The sequence below is a fragment of the Salvelinus sp. IW2-2015 genome, linkage group LG20 (assembly GCF_002910315.2).
Source record: "Salvelinus sp. IW2-2015 linkage group LG20, ASM291031v2, whole genome shotgun sequence".
Classification (NCBI taxonomy): Eukaryota; Metazoa; Chordata; class Actinopteri; order Salmoniformes; family Salmonidae; genus Salvelinus; species Salvelinus sp. IW2-2015.
This window is the reverse complement of record NC_036860.1, coordinates 30,928,674-30,950,924: the sequence shown is the minus strand read 5'-3', so window position 1 is coordinate 30,950,924 and position 22,251 is coordinate 30,928,674. Positions and strand designations below refer to the sequence as shown.

Below are 22,251 nucleotides of genomic sequence, written 5' to 3'. Positions count from 1 at the left end.
AGGTAATTGGTTGCACCAGATCTTATTTAAGCGCTTCATAGCAAAGGGGGTGAATACATATGCAGGCACCACTTTTCATTTTTTASAATTTTTTTTTTTAACAAGTTATTTTTCATTTCACTTCACCAATTTGGACTATTTTGTGTTTGTCCATTACATGAAATCGAAATAAAAATCAATTTAAATTACAGGTTGTAATGCAACAAAATAGGAAAAAAAACAAGGGGATTGAATACTTTTGCAAGGCACTGTATTAGCAAAAGTCTGGGAGTTTGTCATTCTTAGGTAACCCTCCGTTATGGATGCTACAGAGTCTGAAATAAACATTTAAATCATAAAGATGTCTTCATGGTAATCTATCATAACACATTTGTTGTCATTTGGAATGCTTTAAAGCAGAAGGCATAGTACCTTAGGATTGCACAACCATAGGTAGGCTGAATAGTATACACAGCCAGGCACCACACCCTAATAGATACTTTATCTTAATATATACACTGAGTATACCAAACGTTAGGAGCACCTTCCTAATGTTACGACATGAGGCCGTGCATTATCATGCTCAAAACATGAGGTGATCGCGCCGGATGAATGGCACAACAATGGGCCTCAGGATCTCGTCACGCTATCTCCTGTGCGTTCAAATTGCCATCGATAAAATGCAATTGTGTTCATTGTCTGTAGTTTATGCCTGCCCATATCATAACCCCACCGCCACCATGGGGCACTCTGTTCACAACGTTGACATCAGCAAACCGCTCACCCACACTACTCCATACACGTGGTCTGCGGTTGTTAGAGCAGTTGGACGTACTGACAAATTCTCTAAAACGTTGTTGAGAGGCGGCTTATGGTAAAGAAATGAACATTAAATGATCTGGCATCAGCTCTGGTGGACATTCCTGCAGTCAGCATACCAATCACAAGCTCCCTCAACTTGAGACATCTGTGGCATTGTGTTGTGTGACAAAACTGCACATTTTAGAGTGGCCTTTTATTGTGCCCAGTACAAGTTGCACCTATATAATGATCATGCTGTTTAATGAGCTTCTTGATATGCCACACCTGTCAGGTGGATGGATTATCTTGGCAAAGGATAAATGCTCACTAACAGGGATGTAAACAAATTTGTACACAACATGAGAGAAATATGCTCTTTGTGTGTATGGAAAATGTCTCAGATCTTTTTATTTCAGTTCATGAAACATGGGACCAACACTTTACATGTTSCGTTTATATTTTTTGTTCAGTATATTACTGCCATATATGAAAAATGAATTTCAGCATATATTTTCCAAGAGAATCTTAGCTAGATCACCTCATTTTCCAGATATCAACAATTGCATCAGTAAAGGTCTGAAGAATACATCTCAAAGCAAGCACACAAKATATGGTGAATGCATCCGTTATGGATGTAACACATACCATAACGCTGACGATGAAAAGGCGAGAAACCAATTACAGACCATACAAAACCTTGACGAAAGTTAGCTTTACAGAGAACGTTTCAAGATGATCCGATGTAAGGTGCATGTTTTACAAAAACGTTMAATAAAAAAACGTTACAGATGTTACATTGCCTGTCCCAGTCACCCCCCTATCTTTACAAGACRSCCGATCAATACAGCTCAATACCGCTGTACTGAAATGGGTTTAGATGAGGTCGTAAATACAGTTCAACGTTGACTCTGAAGTGTCGGCTGGTGGTGAGAGATGGATGGAGAAATGGACTGAAGATGAGAGAGGGAGAAAGAGGGAATGTTTGTGAAAAAAGTGTGTGTGCATTGCATGCATGTGTGCACGTGTGTGTCTGTGTCCACACCACACCCAAGGTCAGTAATTTGCTGATGCAGACGAAAGCAGGTTGCTGCAAAAGCCAACTTTTCATCAATGGAGAGGAGAACCCCACCACTGCAGAGTCCCCTGGTGACCTCTCCACCATCCCTCTCAACACTCCTATTACTCAAAGGCCACTATGGAAGCAAATAACCGTTAGATGCACATTTTCTCTGCATGTGCTGCCATAAAAATATAGTGAATAGAACGGGCGTCCCCATTCAAGTCGATGACAGCATAATGGGTGGACTGGCGGCCATTGCGAGTGTACCCATAGGAGCAAAGCAGGAAGTAAAAACAGGAAGCGTACCTACCCATCAATATGGGCTGTGATTTGTTGATTCAACTGACATTACAAAAAGGATATTCCATTGCATTAGCCACCCCAGCTAGCACATTTGGTTCTTTGGAAGCTGTGGGAACGTCCATTTTTCGTTTCCCATTGGTTCAGGGAACGAAACCATAAGTTTCCTGACCGGTAAAACTGAACTAAAAAAATAATAATAAACGTTCTGATAACGGAAGTGAAAATTTCACCTGTTCTGGGAACATACATTTTTGGGTTGCAGGGAGCTTCTAAAACCGTTTTACTATGATTTTACTATGATTCCCTGAAAGTTTTCTGCTAGCTTATTTTGGGTTAACTGTTTTGAACTCCAAGCACAGATAGGACACATGGAAATTAATTTGCTTAGACATTAATCATGCAAACACATACATTTTTTATTATAAACTGAGTGGTTCGAGCTCTAAATGCTGATTGGCTGACAACAGTGGTATATCAGACCGGGTARGACAAAACATGTATTTTTACTGCTCTAATGACGTTGGTAACCAGTTTATAATAGCAATAAGGCACCTCGGGGGTTTGTGATATATTGCCAATATACAACGGTTAAGGGCTGTATGAAGGCACTTTACGTTGCGTCTTGCCTAAGAACAGCTCTTAGCCGTGGTACATTGGCCATATAGCACACCCCCTGGGGCCTTATTGCTTAATTGTGGCACGGCGTCAGTTAGACTCAAACCTATCATTTTCTGTTCTCTATCTATGGAATCAGTTCACTGCGCCTCCAGGATGGAGCTAGCAGGCCATGTTTTTTAAAAACTCATACAAAGCTGTTCATTTCAGTCTACGCAAACAAACCCCATTTCAAAAGAAAATAAGCACTCATTAAAATCAGATGTGGCCAATTAGTGGGCGCGGCCAACACACGGAACATATATATTTTTATTAACATTCTTAGAACATTCTCTGACCGTTACTARACTCTTGTGGTTTTTAATGGACATTTTTGTTAACATTGAGAATGGAATGTATTATTTTTTATAAATAACATTCTCAGAACGTTCTCTGAACATTACACAACAATTTGAGACCATGACTTTAAATAGAACCATGAGGAAACGTTATGCTGATGTACTGAAATTCGCACAGAAGAACATTGTTTAACGTTCTCTGAACTATTTGAGAACATTCCCAATGTCGAAGCAGCTGAAGAATGTTCCTAGAACATTACCAAAATGTTAATTAAATGTAACCATGTTTGAACTTTAAGGAAACGTTCTGTTAAAGTAACGAAGTAATGTTTTTTTGTCAAGTTCCTTAAATGTGCTGAGAATGTTTCAAAGCAACTATCCTACATCATTCCCAGAAAGTTGTTGGAAGGTTGTATGCAAAATAACCATAGGACAACCACACTCTAACCTAGCTCTAAGAAACATATGGTTCTCAGAACGTTATGTGCTAGCTGGAACAGGCTATTTTACAGAGGAGTATGTTCACTTCCAATATTCACTCCCAATATATGTTGGGTGGATTGGCCCGGCTGTAAAAAAAATTATTGCCTACTGATCTGTCTGTCTCCCTACAGGGTAAGAAATAACAGTGTCATGGCTAATGCTGGCGATGGCTAACCAAATCATTTACCTTGTACTTAAGAGCTGCCACTCCGCTTCATAGTACCTCTGTGACCAAATCAGTCGCCGCCCAGCAGCCAGAGTCATAGCACCAGGCTAGTCGATGACGGTCAGACAAGATCAATAAAACTGCCACAACGATCAGGGAGCTCATTTAGCCCAGATAGGTTTGGCTTGGGAGGACAGCGAAGCGAGCCCAGATAAATGGGCTCTGTCTTTTTATTGCTTGTCAGTCATGGCATAGATTACCACAACTAATCTATAGGCCAGAGTGGATGTAGTAGGGAGAGAAGGCTGAGAGGGATTGCAGTAGAGAGCCGAGAGCAGAGAGAGACGAGAGAGACAGAGACCGAGAGACAGAGAACCGAGAGACAGAGAACCGAGAGGGGAGAGAGAGAAGGGAGAGAGAGAGGAGCATTTTATAGAGGCCTCTTATTTATGCCTGCATGCTCCACTGTCTTGACTTGTGGCCATAAACATACCCAAGTGCCGTTTAAAAAACGTAGCACTAAATGCTGCTTGCACTTTAATATATTTTTTGTGACCAACTTTTTATTTAGTTGTCATTTTTTATCAGAGGGTGGGTTTACAGGTACAAAACAATCAAAGACATGCATACAAAGATAACCCCAACACATCCCACCCAGCAACCGAAGGTGCTTATCAGTCACCCTCCCACGCATCCATCTATCCATCCATCCGAGTCTCCCCATACATTRCCCCCAATCCCCCCGCCCTTCCAATCCCCTAGCCCTCCCCATGCTAGCAGATACCCATAGACTTAGAGGTCATTGCGCTAACACTACCTCTAACTTCCTTCATACTTGACACCGAGACATAAAAATGTATCCACGAGTTCCTCTGACTCTGGGGAAGTTCCTCTGACTAATTGCCAAAATCATGAAGTATCCCTTTAAATACAGTCTGTAAACAAAATGAAAATGTATAAGTTGATGTTTCGGATGTGTACTCTAATAACTCACTCACTTTTAACCCACCTCTTCTCACTATCTYTTACACATTAAAATCGTGAAATTACAACTGCTTGAAGTATTGGGGAAGACATATTTCAGACCATTAGCATCTTGCCTTAATACCTGAAATACTGAAATGCCTCAACTGAAATTGCCTGAAATAACTGAAATTGACCCCGGAGAACGAGAAACACAAAGAAGCATCAAAACCATCAAAAGAAAAACAACCACCATAAAAGAGAGAAAAAAAAGAATGAGAAACGTGATGACAACAAAGGAAGATTGTGAATGGAACGGCTACTGTCATGGCTAATGGATMCCGTGCCGCACCACACTTCCCATTTCTAGCTGCTCCGAGACTCTGGAATAAGCGGCGCTCTGGTCAGGAAGAGAGGAGAGAAGAGGGGGAGAAGGGTTTGGGAAGGAGGAGAGGGGGAGGGATAATTGACTTGGACACTTCCTAACACTTTTTCTGGCCATAGGCACCAGCCGTTAGCCGCTACAAGACGGTGCTTCTCTTTAGCATGTGTTGGTTTGGTGCCTCTGTGGGAAAGTCTGAGTGTGTGTGTGTGTTTACATCTTCACTCTCACACACACACTCAGACTTTCCCACAGAGGCACCAAACCAACACATGCTAAAGAGAAGCACCGTACAGTAGTAGACTACAGTCAGTGTTCTTGGCAAACCAGATGTCTTTGGTCTTCTGAGTGACTGCTACTATATATTGGTGCCGAGGACTGGTCTAGTGGTAGTGCTGCCGGCCACAGACCACACATTACCCCMAGAGGCAGGGGTTTGATCCACAACTGCGCCACTTTCTGAGTTGTATCCCTCTCCTTCARGTCCCCATCTCAGTTTACTTCTACCCTGTATCAATCTATAAAAACAAAAACAACAAACCTTCACAAAAAATACCATAATTGGTTGTCACATTTCAGCAACTTTCTTCTCCTTTTTCACAGTTCTAGTCTGTGGTTTCACACAGGAAGTGAGGGTGTGTTTGTTTGTGTGTTAAGCGGTTAAAAATTTGCGTGAGCTAAACAAACTAATGTGCAACGCATTGGAAAGATGTTTATTCAATGTACAGTACCAGTCAAAGGTTTGAACACACCTACTCATTCCAGGATTTCTTTATTTTTACTAATTTCTACATTGTAGAATAATAGTGAAGACATCAAAACGAAATGAAATGAATGATGAAATAACACATATGGAATCATATAGTAACCAAAAAAAGTGTTAAAACAAATCAAAATAGATTTTAAATTCTTTAAAGTAGCCACCCTTTGCTTGATGGAATGCTTTTCCAACAGTCTTGAAGGAGTTCCCACATATTTTTTTTTTATTCAACTAGGCAAGTTAGTTAAGAACAAATTCTTATTTACAATGACAGCCTTCCCCAGCCTTCCCCGGTCAACGCTGGGCCAATTGTGCGCCGCCATATGGGACTCCCAATCACAGCCGGATGTGATGCAGCCTGGATTCGAACCAGGTACTGCAGTAACGCCTCTTGTACTGAGATGCAGTGTCTTAGACCACTGCACTACTCGGGAGCCCTTAGTACTCAGCAGTTCACATTTACTGAGCACTTGTTGGCTGCCTTTCCTTCACTCTGTGGTCCAACTCATCCCAAACCATCTCAATTGGGTTGAGGTCAGGTGATTGTGAAAGCCAGGTCTGATGCAGCACTCCATCACACCTCCACAGCCTGGAGGTGTGTTTGGTCATTGTCCTGTTGAAAAACAAATGATAGTGGGACTAAGCGCAAACCAGATGGGATGGGATGGTGTATCGCTGCAGAATGCTGTGGTAGCCATGCTGGTTAAGTGTGCCCTGAATTGTAAATAAATCACAGACAGTGTCACTAGCAAAGCACCCCTACATCATAACACCTCCTCTTCCGTGTTTCAAGGTGGGAACTACACATGCAGAGATCATCCGTTCCACTACTCTGCGTCTCACAAAGACACGGCGGTTAGAACCCAAAAATCTCACATTTGGACTCATCAGACCAAAGCACAGATTTCCACCGGTCTAATGTCCATTGCTCGTGTTTCTTGGCCCAAGAAAGTCTCTCCTTCTTATTGGTTTCCTTTAGTAGTGGTTTCTTTGCAGAAATTCAACAAGGAAAGCCTGATTCACGCAGTCTACTCTGAACAGTTGATGTTGAGATTAGAGGTCGACCGATTATGATTTTTCAACACCGATACCGATTATTGGAGGACCAAAAAAAGCAGATACCAATTATATCGGCCGATTTTTTTTATTTATTTGTAATAATGACAATTACAACAATACTGAATGAACACTTATTTTAACTTAATATAATACATAATTAAAATCATTTTAGCCTCAAATAAAAAATGAAACATGTTCAATTAAATAATGCAAAAACAAAGTGTTGGAGAAGAAAGTAAAAGTGCAATATGTGCCATGTAAGAAAGCTAACGTTTAAATTCCTTGCTCAGAACATGAGAACATATGAAAGCTGGTGGTTCCTTTTAACACGAGTCTTCAATATTCCCAGGTAAGAAGTTTTAGGTTGTAGTTATTATAGGAATTATAGGACTATTTCTCTCTATACCATTTGTATTTCATATACCTTTGACTATTTGAAGTTCTTATAGGCACTTTAGTATTGCCAGTGTAACAGTATAGCTTATGTCCCTCTCCTCGCTCCTACCTGTGCTCGAACCAGGAACACATCGACAACAGCCACCCTCGAAGCAGCGTTACCCATGCAGAGCAAGGGGAACAACCACTCCAAGTCTCAGAGCGAGTGACGTTTGAAACGCTATTAGCGCGCACCCAGTTAACTAGCTAGCCATTTCACATCGGTTACACCAGCCTAATCTCGGGAGTTGATAGGCTTGAAGTCATAAAGCATTGCATTGCATTGAAGCATTGCGAAGAGCTGCTGGCGAAACGCACGAAATTGCTGTTTGAATGAATGCTTACGAGCCTGCTGGTGCCTACCATTGCTCAGTCAGACTGCTCTATCAAATCATAGACTTAATTATAACATGATAACACACAGAAATACGAGCCTTAGGTCATTAATATGGTCAAATCTGGAAACTATCATCGAAAACAAAACGTTTATACATTCAGTGAAATACGGAACCGTTACGTATTTTATCTAACGGGTGGCATCCATAAGTCGAAATATTCCTGTTACTTTGCACAACCTTCAATGTTATGTCATAATTACGTAAAATTCTGGCAAATTAGTTCGCAACGAGCCAGGCGGCCCAAACTGTTGCATATACCCTGACTCTGTGTGCAATGAACACAAGAGAAGTGACACAATTTCACCTGGTTAATATCGCCTGCTAACCTGGATTTCTTTTAGCTAAATATGCAGGTTTAAAAATATATACTTCTGTGTATTGGTTTTAAGAAAGGGATTGATGTTTATGGTTAGGTACAGTCGTGCAACGRTTGTGCTTTTTTCGCAAATGCACTTTTGTTAAATCATCCCCCGATTGGCGAAGTTGGCTGTCATTGTTAGGAAGAAATAGTCTTCACACAGTTTGCAATGAGCTTGGCGGCCCAAACTGCTGCATATACCCTGACTCTGTTGCAAGAGAAGTGACACCATTTTTCCTAGTTAAAAGAAATTAATGTTAGCAGGCAATATTAACTAAATATGCAGGTTTAAAAATATATACTTCTGTATTGATTTTAAGAAAGGCATTGATGTTTATGGTTAGGTACACGTTGGAGCAACAACAGTCCTTTTTCGCGAATGCCACCGCATCAATTATATGCAACGCAGGACACGCTAGATAAACTAGTAATATCATCAACCATGTGTAGTTAACTAGTGATTATGATTAATGCTAGCTAGCAACTTACCTTGGCTTCTTACTGCATTCGTGTAACAGGCAGGCTCCTCGTGGTGTGCAATGTAATCAGGTGGTTAGAGCGTTGGACTAGTTAACTTGTTTGGGATAGGGGGCAGCATTTTCACGTTTGGATGAAAAGCGTGCCCAGAGTAAACTGCCTGCTACTCAGTCCCAGTTGCTAATATTTGCATATTATTAGTAGATTTGGATAGAAAACACTTTGAATGATGTCTGTGAGTATAACAGAACTCATATGGCAGGCAAAAACCTGAGAAAAATCCAACCAGGAAGTGGGAAATCTGAGGTTGGTAGGTTTTCAACTCTTTGCCTATCGAATATACAGTGTCTATGGGGTCAAATTGCACTTCCTAAGGCTTCCACTAGATGTCAACAGTCTTTAGAACCTTGTTTGATACTTCTACTGTAAAGTGGGGGCGAATGAGAGGGGATTGAGTAAGGTCTCTCCCAGAGTGCCATGAGCTGACCATGCGCATTCACGTGAGAGTTAGCTTGAGTTCATTGCATTTCTGAAGACAAAAGAATTCTCCGGTTGGAACATTAATGAAGATTTATGATAAAAACATCCTAAAGATTGATTCTATACTTCGTATGACATGTTTCTACGAACTGTAATATGACTTTTTTGACTTTGTCTGAATTAAGCGATCGCGCATTGGGCATTTGGAATCCWGGGCTAAACACGCGAACAAAAAGGAGGTATTTGGACATAAATTATGGACGTTATCGAACAAATCAAACATTTATTGTGGAACTGGGATTCCTGGGAGTGCATTCTGATGAAGATCATCAAAGGTAAGTGAATATTTATAATGCTATTTCTGACTTCTGTTGACTCAGCAACATGGAAAGTATATGTTTGGCTTGTTTTGGTCTCTGAGCGCCGTACTCAGATTATTGCATGGTTTGCTTTTTCCGTAAAGCTTTTTTTAAATCTGACAAAGCGGTTGCATTAAGGAGAAGTATATCTATAATTCTGTGCATAATACTTGTATCTTTTATAAAAGTTTATTATGAGCATTTCTGAAATTGATGTGGCTCTGTGCAAATTCACAGGATGTTTTGGAGGCAAAGCCAAATGTAAACTGAGGTTTTTGGATATAAATATGAACTTTATCGAACAAAACATACATATATTGTGTAACATGTTGTCCCGGGAATGTCATCTGATGAAGAATATCAAAGGTAAGTGAATATTTATAATGCTATTTCTGACTTCTGTTGACTCAGCAACATGACGGGTATATGTTTGGCTTGTTTTGGTCTCTGAGCGCCGTACTCAGATTATTGCATGGTTTGCAATAATCTGAGTGTTGTCCCGGGAGTGTCATCTGATGAAGAATATCAAAGGTTAGTGATTCATTTTCTCTCTATTTCTGCTTTTTGTGACCCCTCTCTTTGGTTAGAAAATGGCTGTATGTTTTCTGTGACTAGTTGCTGACCTAACATAATGATATGTTCTGCTTTCGCAGAAAAGCCTTTTTGAAATCGGACACTGTGGTTGGATTAACGAGAAGTTTATCTTTAAAATGGTGTCTAATACTTGAATTATGAGATTTCTGTTGATTGAATTTGGCGCCCTGCAATTTCATTGGCTGTTGGCGAGGGAACCCCGTTCCCAGACAGGTTAACCGTAAGGTTGCAAGATTGAATCCCCGAGCTGACAAGGTAAAACTCTGTCGTTCTGCCCCTGAACAAGGCAGTTAACCCACCGTTCCTAGGCCGCCATTGAAAATAAGAATGTGTTCTTAACTGACTTGCCTAGTTAAATAAAGGTGTAAAAAAAAAATATATATATATATAGCAGTGGGAGAACAAAGTATTTGATACACCTGACAATTTTGGCAGGTTTTCCTACTGTACAAAGCATGTAGAAGGGTCTGATTATTTGTATCAAATATCGTAAACTTCACTTGTGAGAGAAGGATCTAAACAAATAATCCAGAAATCACATTGGATATGATTTTTTAATTTAATAATTTGCATTTTAATTGCATGAACAAGTATTTGATACATCAGAAAAGCAGTAACTGAAATATTTGGTACAGAAACTTAGTTTGCAATTACAGGAGCATCATACATAGTTTCCTGTAGTTCTTGACCCAAGGTTTGCACACACGCAGGCAGGCGATTTTGCCCACTCCACTCCATATACAGACCTTCTCCAGATCCTTCAGGTTTCGGGCTGTCGCTGTGCGCAAGTACGACTTTCGCTCCTCTCCACAGAGATTTTTATTGGTTCAAGGTCTGGGACTGGCTAGGCACACTCCAGGACTTGAGATGCTTCTTACGGACCACTCTTAGTTGCGCCCTTGGCTGTGTGTTTCGGGTCGTTGTCATGCTGGAAGACCCAGCCACGACCCCCATCTCTCAATGCTCTCTACTGAGGGATAGGAGGTATGTTGGTCCAAGATCCTCGTCGCATACATGGAACCGCCAATCCTCCCCTTCAAACGGGTGCATCCGTCCTGTCCCTTTGCAGAAGCATCCCCAAAGAATGACTCGTTTCCACCTCCATGCTTCACGGTTGGATGGTGTTCTTGGGTTGTACTCATCCTTCTATTCCTCCACAACTACGGAGATGGATTTAGCGACAAAAAGCTCTTATTTTTGTCTCATCAGACCACATGACCTTCTCCCATTCCTCTCTGGATCATCCAGATGGTCATTGGCAAACTCAGACGGGCCTGGACATGCCGCTAGGTCTTGAGCAGGGGGCTTGGCGTGGTCGCTGCAGAGATTTTAATCCATGAGGCGGCGGTAGTGTGTTACTAATCGGTTTTTTTTGAGACTGTGGTCCAGCTTCTTTCAGGGTCATGGACCAGGTCCTGCCGTGTGTTGCTGAGGGCTGATCCCACCTCACATTCTCGTCATGATCATTCGAATGCCCCATTCTGAGGTGAGGGATCTTGCGATGGAGCCCCCCAGACCGGAGGTGATTGACGTCATCTGAATCTTCTTCTCATTTTCTAATAATCTGTGCCAACACGCTTGTTGCCTTCTCACAGCTGCTCTGGCTATTGTCTCTGTAGCCCATCCCACGCCTTGTACAGGTCTACAATTTACCCTGATGTTCGCTTACACAGCTCTCGGTGGTCTTGGCCCATTGTGGAAGGTTGGAGTCTGTTTGATTGAATGGTGGACAGGTGTCTTTTATATCAGGTAACGGAGTTCAAACAGGTGCAGGTAATACAGGAATGAGTGGAAAGGAGGGCTCTTAAAAGAAAAACTAACAGGATCTGTGAGAGCCGAAATTCCTTACTCGGTTGGTAGGTGATCAAATACTTATGTCATGCAAATTAAATGCAAATCTAATTACTTAAATATCATACAATAAGGTGATTTTCTGATTTCCTTGTCTTTAGAATTAACGTCTCTCACAGTTGAAGTGTAACGCTATGATAAAAATGACATGCAGCCTCTACAGCTTTGTAATAAGGAAACCTGCAAATTGGCAGTGTATCAAATACTTGTTCCTCCACACCGTATCATATTGCTCAAAATAAAGGGAACACTTAAACAACACAATGTAACTCCAAGTCAATCACACTTCTATGAATCAAACTGTCCACTTAGAGAAGCAACCGATTGACAATAAATTTCACATGCTGTGCAAATGGAATAGACAAAAGGTGGAAATTATAGGCAATTAGCAAGACACCCCAAAAAAGGAGTGATTCTGCAGGTGGTGACCACAGACCACTTCTCAGTTCCTATGCTTCCTGGCTGATGTTTTGGTCACTTTTGAATGCTGGCGGTACTCTCACTCCAGTGGTAGCATGAGACGGAGTCTACAACCCACACAAGTGGCTCAGGTAGTGCAGCTCATCCAGGAAGGGACATCAATGCGAGCTGTGTGCACATTTGTGGCCAGCTGGAGGTCATTTTGCAGGGCTCTGGCAGTGCTCCTCCTTGCACAAAGGCGGAGGTAGCGGTCCTGCTGCTGGGTTGTTGCCCTCCTACGGCCTCCTCCACGTCTCCTGATGTACTGGCCTGTCTCCTGGTAGCGCCTCCATGCTCTGGACACTACGCTGACAGACACAGCAAACTTTTTGCCACAGCTCGCATTGATGTGCCATCTGGATGAACTGCACTACCTGAGCCACTTGTGTGGGTTGTAGACTCCGTCTCATGCTACCACTAGAGTGAGAGCACCGCCAGCATTCAAAAGTGACCAAAACATCACAGGAAGCATAGGAACTGAGAGTTGTCTGTGGTCACCACCTGCAGAATCACTCCTTTTTTGGGGTGTCTTGCTAATTGCCTATAATTTCCACCTTTTGTCTATTCCATTTGCACAACAGCATGTGAAATTTATTGTCAATCAGTGTTGCTTCCTAAGTGGACAGTTTGATTTCACAGAAGTGTGATTGACTTGGAGTTACATTGTGTTGTTTAATGTGTCCCTTATTTTTTTGAGCAGTGTATATCAGTGGGGAGAACAAGTATTTGATAACTGCCGATTTTGAAGCTTTTCCTACTTACAAAGCATGTAGAGGTCTGTCTTTTATCATAGGTACACTTCAACTGTGAGAGACGGAATCTAAAACAAAACCCAGAAAATCACATTGTATGATTTTTAAGTAATTAATTTGCATTTTATTGCTGACATAAGTATTTGATAACCTACCAACCAGTAAGAATTCCGGCTCTCACAGACCTGTTAGTTTTTCTTTTAGAAGCCCCCTGTTTCTCCACTCATTACCTGTATTAACTGCACTGTTTGAACTTGTTACCTGTATAAAAGACACCTGTACACACACTCAATCAAACAGACTCCAATCTCTCCACAATGGCCAAGACCAGAGAGCTGTGTAAGGACATCAGGGATAAAATTGTAGACCTGCACAAGGCTGGGATGGGCTACAGGACAATAGGCAAGCAGCTTGGTGAGAAGGCAACAACTGTTGGCGCAATTTATAGAAAATGGAAGATGTTCAAGATGACGGTCAATCACCCTCGGTCTGGGGCTCCATGCAAGATCTCACTCTGTGGGGCATCAATGATCACAAGGAAGGTGAGGATCAGCCCAGAACTACACGGCAGGACCTGGTCAATGACCTGAAGGAGCTGGGACCACAGTCTCAAAGAAAACCATTAGTAACACACTACGCTGTCATGGATTGAAATCCTGCAGCGACGCAAGGTCCCCTGCTCAAGCCAGCGCATGTCCAGGCCCGTCTGAAGTTTGCCAATGACCATCTGGATGATCCAGAGGAGGAATGGGGAAGGTCATGTGGTCTGATGAGACAAAAATAGAGCTTTTTGGTCTAAACTCCACTCGCCGTGTTTGGAGGAAGAAGAAGGTTGAGTACAACCCCAAGAACACCCTCCCAACCGTGAAGCATGGAGGTGGAAACATAATTCTTTGGGGATGCTTTCTGCAAAGGGGACAGGACGACTGCACCGTATTGAGGGGAGGATGGATGGGCCATGTATCGCGAGATCTTGGCCAAAAACCTCCTTCCCTCAGTAAGAGCATTGAAGATGGGTCGTGGCTGGATCTTCCAGCATGACAACGACCCGAAACACACAGCCAGGGAACTAAGGAGTGGTCCGTAAGAAGCATCTCAAGGTCCTGGAGTGGCCTAGCCAGTCTCCAGACCTGAACCCAATAGAAAATCTTTGGAGGGAGCTGAACGTCCGTATTGCCCACCGACAGCCCCGAAACCTGAAGGATCTGGAGAAGGTATGTATGGAGGAGTGGGCCAAAATCCCTGCTGCAGTGTGTGCAAACCTGGTCATAACTACAGGAAACGTATGATCTTTGTAATTGCAAACAAGGTTTCTGTACCAAATATTAAGTTCTGCTTTTCTGATGTATCAAATACTTATGTCACGCAATAAATGCAATTTAATTACTTAAAAATCAATAATGTGATTTTCTGGATTTTTGTTTTAGATTCCATCTCTCACAGTTGAAGTGTACCTATGATAAAATTACAGACCTCTACATGCTTTGTAAGTAGGAAAACCTTCAAAATCGGCAGTGTATCAATACTTGTTCTCCCCACTGTATATATATATAATACACACACACACACACACACACACACACACACACACACACACACACACACACACACACACACACACACACACACACACACACACACACACACACACACACACACACACACACACACACACTTAAAAAATAATCGGTGTCCAAAAATACCGATTTCCGATTGTTATGAAAACTTGAAAATCGGCCTATTTTAAACCGGCCATTCCAATTAATCGGTCGACCTCTAGTTGTGTTGTGTCTGTTACTTGATCTCTGTGAAGCATTTATTTGGGCTGCAATTTCTGAGGCTGGTAACTCTAATGAACTTATTCTCTGCAGCAGAAGTAACTCTGGGTCTTCCTTTCCTGTGGAGGTCCTCATGAGAGAAAGTTTCATCATAGCGCTTGATGGTTTTTGCGACTGCACTTGAAGAAACGTTCAAAATTCTTGACATTTTCCGGATTGACTGACCTTCATGTCTTAAAGTAATGATGTACTGTTGTTCTCTTTGTTATTTGAGCTGTTCTTGCCATAATTGGACTTGGTCTTTTACCAAATAGGGCTATCTTCTGTATACCACCCATACTTGTCACAACGCAACTTATTGGCTCAAACGCATTAAGAAGGAAAGAAATTTCACTAATGGACTTTTAACAAGGCACACCTGTTAATGGAAATGCATTCCAGGTGACTACCTCATGAAGCTGGTTGAGAGAATGCCAAGAGTGTGCAAAGCTGTCATCTGTAAATCGGATAGATTTATTGATGGGACAAACAAACAAAAGGCTTACATTTCGGCATAAATCGCCTTCATCAAAGCCTCGAGTAGGCCCCTGTCCAAATCATCAGATCCTTGAATATGTCCCTTTCCAAATAAACCATGAATGCAATTTAAAAAAGGACATTTCCTAAAAAAAATCTGATTTAAAAATAATGTTTATATTAGTGTAAGAAGTAGTAGTAGTATTAGTGTGTGTGATAGCCAGAAAGCTCCCTCACCTGGGGTCTCTTCCAGTGCACYTGTCCAATCCTGTTGCCCTGGTAGAAGAGGGTGTCGTCCAAGGCGGGGAAGTGTGGGTCTTCAAACAGAAGGCCACTGGCAAGGCATTGCCTCTTCAGGGTGGAGTATTGCTGCCCCTCGAAGGCCTTCACTGACGAGAACATCCTCCTGCCTGTACGGACCAGACACAAAAGACAGGGGGCTCTGTTAGTGACCTGGAACTGACCTCCTAGCAACAAGTATCTGATATCCTTGAAGACTAGCATGTGTCAGTTAATTTTTTTTTAACCTTATTTGGGTAGGCTACACTATTGACAAATACTATTAGACATTCAATTCAGAATTGGGTGTTTCTACCAAATGTCTGTGGTTGGAAAAAGTGTATCCAACTTCCACCATTGCTTTAAGCTCAGAGCAAACTAAAAGTAAAATACAATTTAGCCTACTATACAGTGCATTTGGAAAGTATTCAGACCCTTGACTTTTTCCACATTTTGTTACAGCCTTATTCTAAAATGGATTAAGTTGTTTTTTTCCATCCTCATCAATCTACACACAATACCCCATAATTACAAAGCAAAAAAAGGTTTTTGGAAATATTTGCAAATTAATAAAAAATAGAAAGACCATGTACTCAGCAATTTGTTGAAGCACCTTTGGCAGCAATTACAGCCTTGAGTGTTCTTGGGTATGAAGCTACAAGCTTGGCACACCTGTATTTGGGGAGTTTCTCCCATTATTCTCTGCAGATCCTCTCAAACTCTGCCAGGTTGGATGGGGAGCGTTGCTGCACAGCTATTTTCAGGTCTCTCCAGAGATGTTCAATCGGGTTTAAGTCCGGGCTCTGGCTGGTAAAGTCAAGGACATTCAGAGACTTGTCCCGAAGCAACTCCTGCGTTGTCTTGGATGTGTGCTTAGAGTCGGTGTCCTGTAGGAAAGTGAATCTTCACCCCAGTCTGAGGTCCTGAGTGCTCTGGAGCAGGTTTCATCAAGGAACTCTCTCTACTTTGCTCCGTTCATCTTTTCCTCGATCCTGACTAGTCTCCCAGTCCCTGCATCTGCAAAACATCCCCACAGCATGATGCTGCCACCACCATGCTTCACCGTAGGGATGGTGCCAGGTTTCTTCCAGATGTGACGCTTGGCATTCAGGCCAAAGAGTTCAGCCTTGGTTTCATCAGAGCAGAGAATCTTGTTTCTCATTGTCAGAGTCCTTTAGGTGCCTTTTGGCAAAGTCCAAATGGGCTGTCATGTGCCTTTTACTGAGGAGTGGCTTCCGTCTGGAAACTCTACCATAAAGGCCTGATTGGTGGAGTACTGCAGAGATGGTTGTCCTTCTGGAAGTTTCTCCCATCTCCACAGAGGAACTCTGGAGCTCTGTCAGAGTGACCATCGGGTTCTTGGTCACCTCCAACGCTGACCAAGGCCCTTCTCCCCCGATTGCTCAATTTGGCCGGGGCGGCCAGCTCTAGAAAGAGTCTTGGTGGTTCCAAACTACTTCCATTTAAGAATGATGGAGGCCACTGTGTTCTTGGGGACCTTCAATGCTGTAGAAATGTTTTGGTAGCCTTCCCCAGATCTATGCCTCGACACAATCCTGTCTGGGCGCTCTACGCACAATTCCTTCGACCTCGCGGCTTGGTTTTTGTTCTGACATGCACTGTCAACTGTGGGACCTTATATAGACAGCTGTGTGTCTTTCCAAGTCATATCCAATCAATTGAATTTACCACAGGTGGACTCTCAAGGACGATCAATGGAAATAAGATGCACCTGAACTCAATTTTGAGTCTCATAGCAAAAGGTCTGAATACATATGTAAGTAAGGTATGTTTTTTTATTGTCAATAAATTTGCTAAAATTTCAAAAAAAKGTTTCGCTTCGTCATTATGGGGTATTGTTTTTTAGATTGATTAACATAACAAAATTTGGAAAAAGTCAAGGGGTCTGAAAACTTTCCGAATGCACTGTATATCACAAATGGACTGACAGCCTGACTGACAGCTGTGCCTCAAGCACCATTGTAAACAGAGTCCATAAAAACAGAGCAGAAACATCTTTGCAGCTACAAAAGAATGGTGTTGGGTAGACAACATTAGCAAATATTAAGTCAGACACACACAGAGCGAGAGGGAGAGAGCCAGACAAACCAAGAACGCACTAATGGCACAAACACCCAATTGAGACTGTACGCACAATTCTGCAAAAATATACGTTGTGTACAACGCAAAACCTCAAACAATGCATGCAGAGCAGAATTAGGACTAWAACCGCTAGTTATCAAAACCAGAAAAGAGCAGTTAAATTTTACAACCACCTAAAAGGAAGTGATGCCCACACATTCAACCACAAGGCCCTCACCTACAGAGAGATTAACATAGAGAAGAGTCCCCTCAGCCAGCTGGTTCTTTGTTCACAAACACAAACAGACCCCACAGAGCTCCGGGACAGCAACACAATTAGATCCAACCAAATGAGAAAGCAAAAAGATAACTATTTGACACAATGGAAAGAATCAACCAAAAAACAGAGCAAATAGMAATGCTATCTGGCCCCAAACAGAGAGTACACAGTGGCAGAAATACCTGACCACAGTGACTYACCCAAAATTAAGAAAATCCTTGACTATTGTTGGAAAGTGACAGATTTACTTGAGCACGTTTTCGTATGTTTATAATTAAAACTGTAAATGGCTTAGCAGTATTGATGAATGTTTTATGGGTTAGATGGAATGATCTGCAGTACCAGCCAAAGGTTTAGACACACCTACTCATTCAAGGGCGTTTCTTAATTTTTACTATTTTCTACATTTTAGAATAGTGAAGATATCAAAACTATGAAATATCACATATGGAATCATGTAGTAAACAAAAAAAATTAAACAAATTGAGATTCTTCAAAAGTAGCCACCCTTTGCCTTGACGACAGCTTTGCATATTCTTGGCATTCTCTCAACCAGCTTCATGAGGTAGTCACCTGTAATCCATATCAATTAACAGGTGTGCCTTGTTAAAAATGTATTTGTGGAATTTCTTTCCTTCTTAATGAGCCAATCAATTGTGTTGTGCCAAGGTAGGAGTGGTATACAGAAGATAGCCGTGATAAAAGACCAAGTTCATATTATGGCAGGAACAGCTCAAATAAGCAAAGAGAAACGACAGTCCATCATTAAGTCATGAAGGCCAGTTAATACGAAACATTTCAAGAACTTTGAACGTTTCTTCAAGTGCAGTTGCAAAAACCATCAAGCGCTATGATGGTACTGGCTCTCATGAGGACCGCCACAGGAAAGGAAGACCCAGAGTAACCTTTGCTGCAGAAGATAAGTTCATTAGAGTTACCAGCCTCAGAAATTGCAGCCCAAATAAATGCTTCAGAGTTCAAGTAACAGACACATCACAAGATCAACTGTTCAGAGGAGACTGCGTGAATCAGGCCTTCATGGTCAAATTGCTGCAAAGAAACCACTACTAAAGGACTCCAATAAGAAGAGACTTGCTRGGGTCAAGAAACACAAGCAATGGACATTAGACCGGTGGAAATCTGTCCTTTGGTCTTAGTGAGACGCAGAGTAGGTGAACGGATGATCTCCACGTGTGTGGTTCCCACCGAGAAGCATGGAGGAGGTGTGATGGTGCTTTGCTGGTGATACTGTCAGTGATTTATTTAGAATTCAAGGCAAACTTAATCAGCATGGCTACCACAGCATTCTGCAGCGATACACCATCTCATCTAGTTTGCGCTTAGTGGGACTATCATTTGTTTTCCCAACAGGACAATGACCCAACACACATCCAGGCTGTGTAGGGGCTATTTGACCAAGAAGGAGAGTGATGGAGTGGTGCATCAGATGACCTGGCCTCCCCAATCCCCCGACCTCAACCAAATTAAGATGGTTTGGGATGAGTTGGACCGCAGAGTGAAGGAAAAGCAGCCAACAAGTGCTCAGCATATGTGGGAACTCCTTCAAGACTGTTGGAAAAGCATTCCGGGTGAAGCTGGTTGAGAGAATGGCAAGAGTGTGCAAAGCTGTCAAGGCAAAGGCTGGCTACTTTGAAGAATCTAAAATCTATTTTGATTTGTTAAAAACTTTTTTGTTTACTACATGATTACWTATGTGTTATTTCATAGTTTTGATGTCTTCCCTATTACTCTACGATGTAGAAAATAGTCAAAATAAAGAAAAACCCTTGAATGAGTAGGTGTGTCCAAAGTTTTGACTGGTACTGTATGTGCAATGGTATTTGGTCAGCAGGAAAGTCAACAGGGGGCCTGTCCATAAGGGTGGGATAGGAGCCATGTGTTAGAGCTGATAAATCATACATTAGTGTCCTATAGCACTGTCTTATATCTTAATGTTTTTATCATATTTTCTCAATATGTTTCATATCATTATATTATCTTAGTATGAATAGATGGCACATTTGTTAAAATAGAAATATGTGTTTATCCTGTGTATGAGAAGAGCAATTATGTAGGGTACTGACTCCCTAATCTCAAGGCCTCTCCTGATTGATAAGAAGACCGGTGAGATGTGTGGAGTAGAACCAAGGTTCCGGACTCAAGCTGGGACGACACCACCTGCCCAGCCACAGAGATGAATTGTTCATCCTAGACACAGAAGGGGAGTCTGTTTGGGAAGAATGGGGGGGGGGGGCAGGGGCAGGTCTGCCTATGGGCCCCAAGCTGCACTTCTTAACCTCCTGCCAAATGTATGACCACATTAGAGACACATATTTCCCACAGATCACACAGACCCACAAAGAATTTGAAAACAAATCAAACATTGATAAACTCAATATCTGTTAGGCGAAATACCGCAGTGTGCAATCACAGCAGCAAGATTTGTGGCTCGTTGCCATGAGAAAAGGGCAACCAGTGGAGCACAAACAACTTTGTAAATACCACTAATATATAACTTCGCTCTGGATAAGAGCGTCTGCTAAATGACTTAAATGTAATGTAATAACTGTTTATCTATCTTCCCTTACTATTTGTACTACTACTTGCACATTGCTAACACTGTACATAGCTAATAATAACACTTTAAATGTGCATATTGTTTAAACATTTTTGAGTGCAATATTTACTGTTCAATTCTAATTGTTGTTTTTGTTGTTTTGTTTCTWCTCGCTTTTGTYTATTGTTTATTAAMCTGTTGCGCAGCAACTCACTGCCTTCCTGAAGACAAACAATGTATACYAAATGCTTCAGTCTGGTTTTAGACCCCATCATAGCACTGAGACTGCACTTSTGAAGGTGGTAAATMACCTTTRAATGGCYTCAGACCGAGGCTCTGCATCTGTCCTCGTGCTCCTAYACCTTYGTGCTGCCTTTGATACCATCGATCACCACATTCTTTTGGAGAGAGACTTTTGTGGAAACCCAATTGGTCACACGGACAGTTCTGGCCTGGTTTAGATCTTATCTGTCGGAAAGATATCAGTTTGTCTCTGTGAATGGTTTGTCTTCTGACAAATAACTGTACATTCGGTGTTCCTCAAGGTTCCGTTTTAGGACCACTATTGTTCACTATATATTTACCTCTTGGGGATGTCATTCGAAAACTATATGTTAACTTTCACTGCTATACAGATGACACACAGCTGTGACATTTCAATGAAACATGGTGAGAGGCCAAAATTGCCCTCGCTAGAAGTCCTGTGTTTCACACATAAGGAAGTGGATGGTGAAAAAGTTCTACTTTTTAACTCGGAACAAAACAGAGATGCTTGTTCTAGGTCCCAAGAAACAAAGAGATCTCTGTTGAATCTGACAATTAATTTGATGGTTGTAAAGTCGTCTCAAATAAAACTGTGAAGGACCTCGGCGTTACCTGGACCCTGATCTCTCTTTTGACGAACATATCAAGACTGTTTCAAGGACACTGTTTCAAAAATCAGAAACTTTCTGTCCAAAAATGATGCAGAAAATTCATCCATGCTTGTTACTTCTAGGTTAGACTACTGCAATCTCTACTTTCCGACTACCCGGATAAAGCACTAAATACATTTCAGTTAGTGCTAAATACGGCTGCTAGAATCCTGAACTAGAACCAAAAATGTGTCATTATTACTCCAGTGCTAGTCTCCCTACACTGGCTTCCTGTTATGGCAAGGGCTGATTCAAGGTTTACCTGCTAACCTACAAAGCATTACATGGGCTTGCTCCTACTTACTTCCGATTTGTGTCCCTGCCACGTACATACTCTACACGTACGGCTACGGTCACAAGACCAGGCCTCCTAATTGTCCCTAGAATTTCTTAAGCGACAAACAGCTGGAGGCAGGGCAGTTTCTTCTTATAGAGCTCCATTTTTATGGAAGTGGCTGTACCTGCCATGTGAGAAGACGCAGACTCGGGTCTCAACCGTTAGCTCTTTACTGAAGACTCATCTCTTTCAGTGGGTCATATGCATAGTGTAGTCTGGCCCAGGAGTGTGAAGTAACGGTGAAGGAAAGGCTCCTGGCAGCAACGAACCGCCCTTGCGTCTCTGCTGGCTCGGCCGATTCCCCTCTTCCACTGGGATTCCTGCTCTAACCCTATTACAGGGGCTGAGTCACTGGCTTACTGGTGCTTTTCCATCGCCGTCCCTAGGAGGGTGCGTCACTTGAGTGTGTTTGAGTCACTGACGTGATCTTCCTGTC

General features: G+C 42.1%; 1 protein-coding gene across 1 annotated transcript in view; it reads right to left on the bottom strand.

The window, feature by feature from the left end:
- Nucleotides 1-22,251, bottom strand: part of LOC111980912 (calpain-5-like) — a 61,821-nt gene that overhangs the window by 23,605 nt on the left and 15,965 nt on the right. Inside the window, exon 2 of the mRNA XM_024011966.2 lies at nt 15,604-15,776. Within this exon, the coding sequence (XP_023867734.1) occupies nt 15,604-15,768 (165 nt within the window). The 5' untranslated portion in view covers nt 15,769-15,776. The remainder of the gene's footprint in view (nt 1-15,603; nt 15,777-22,251) is intronic.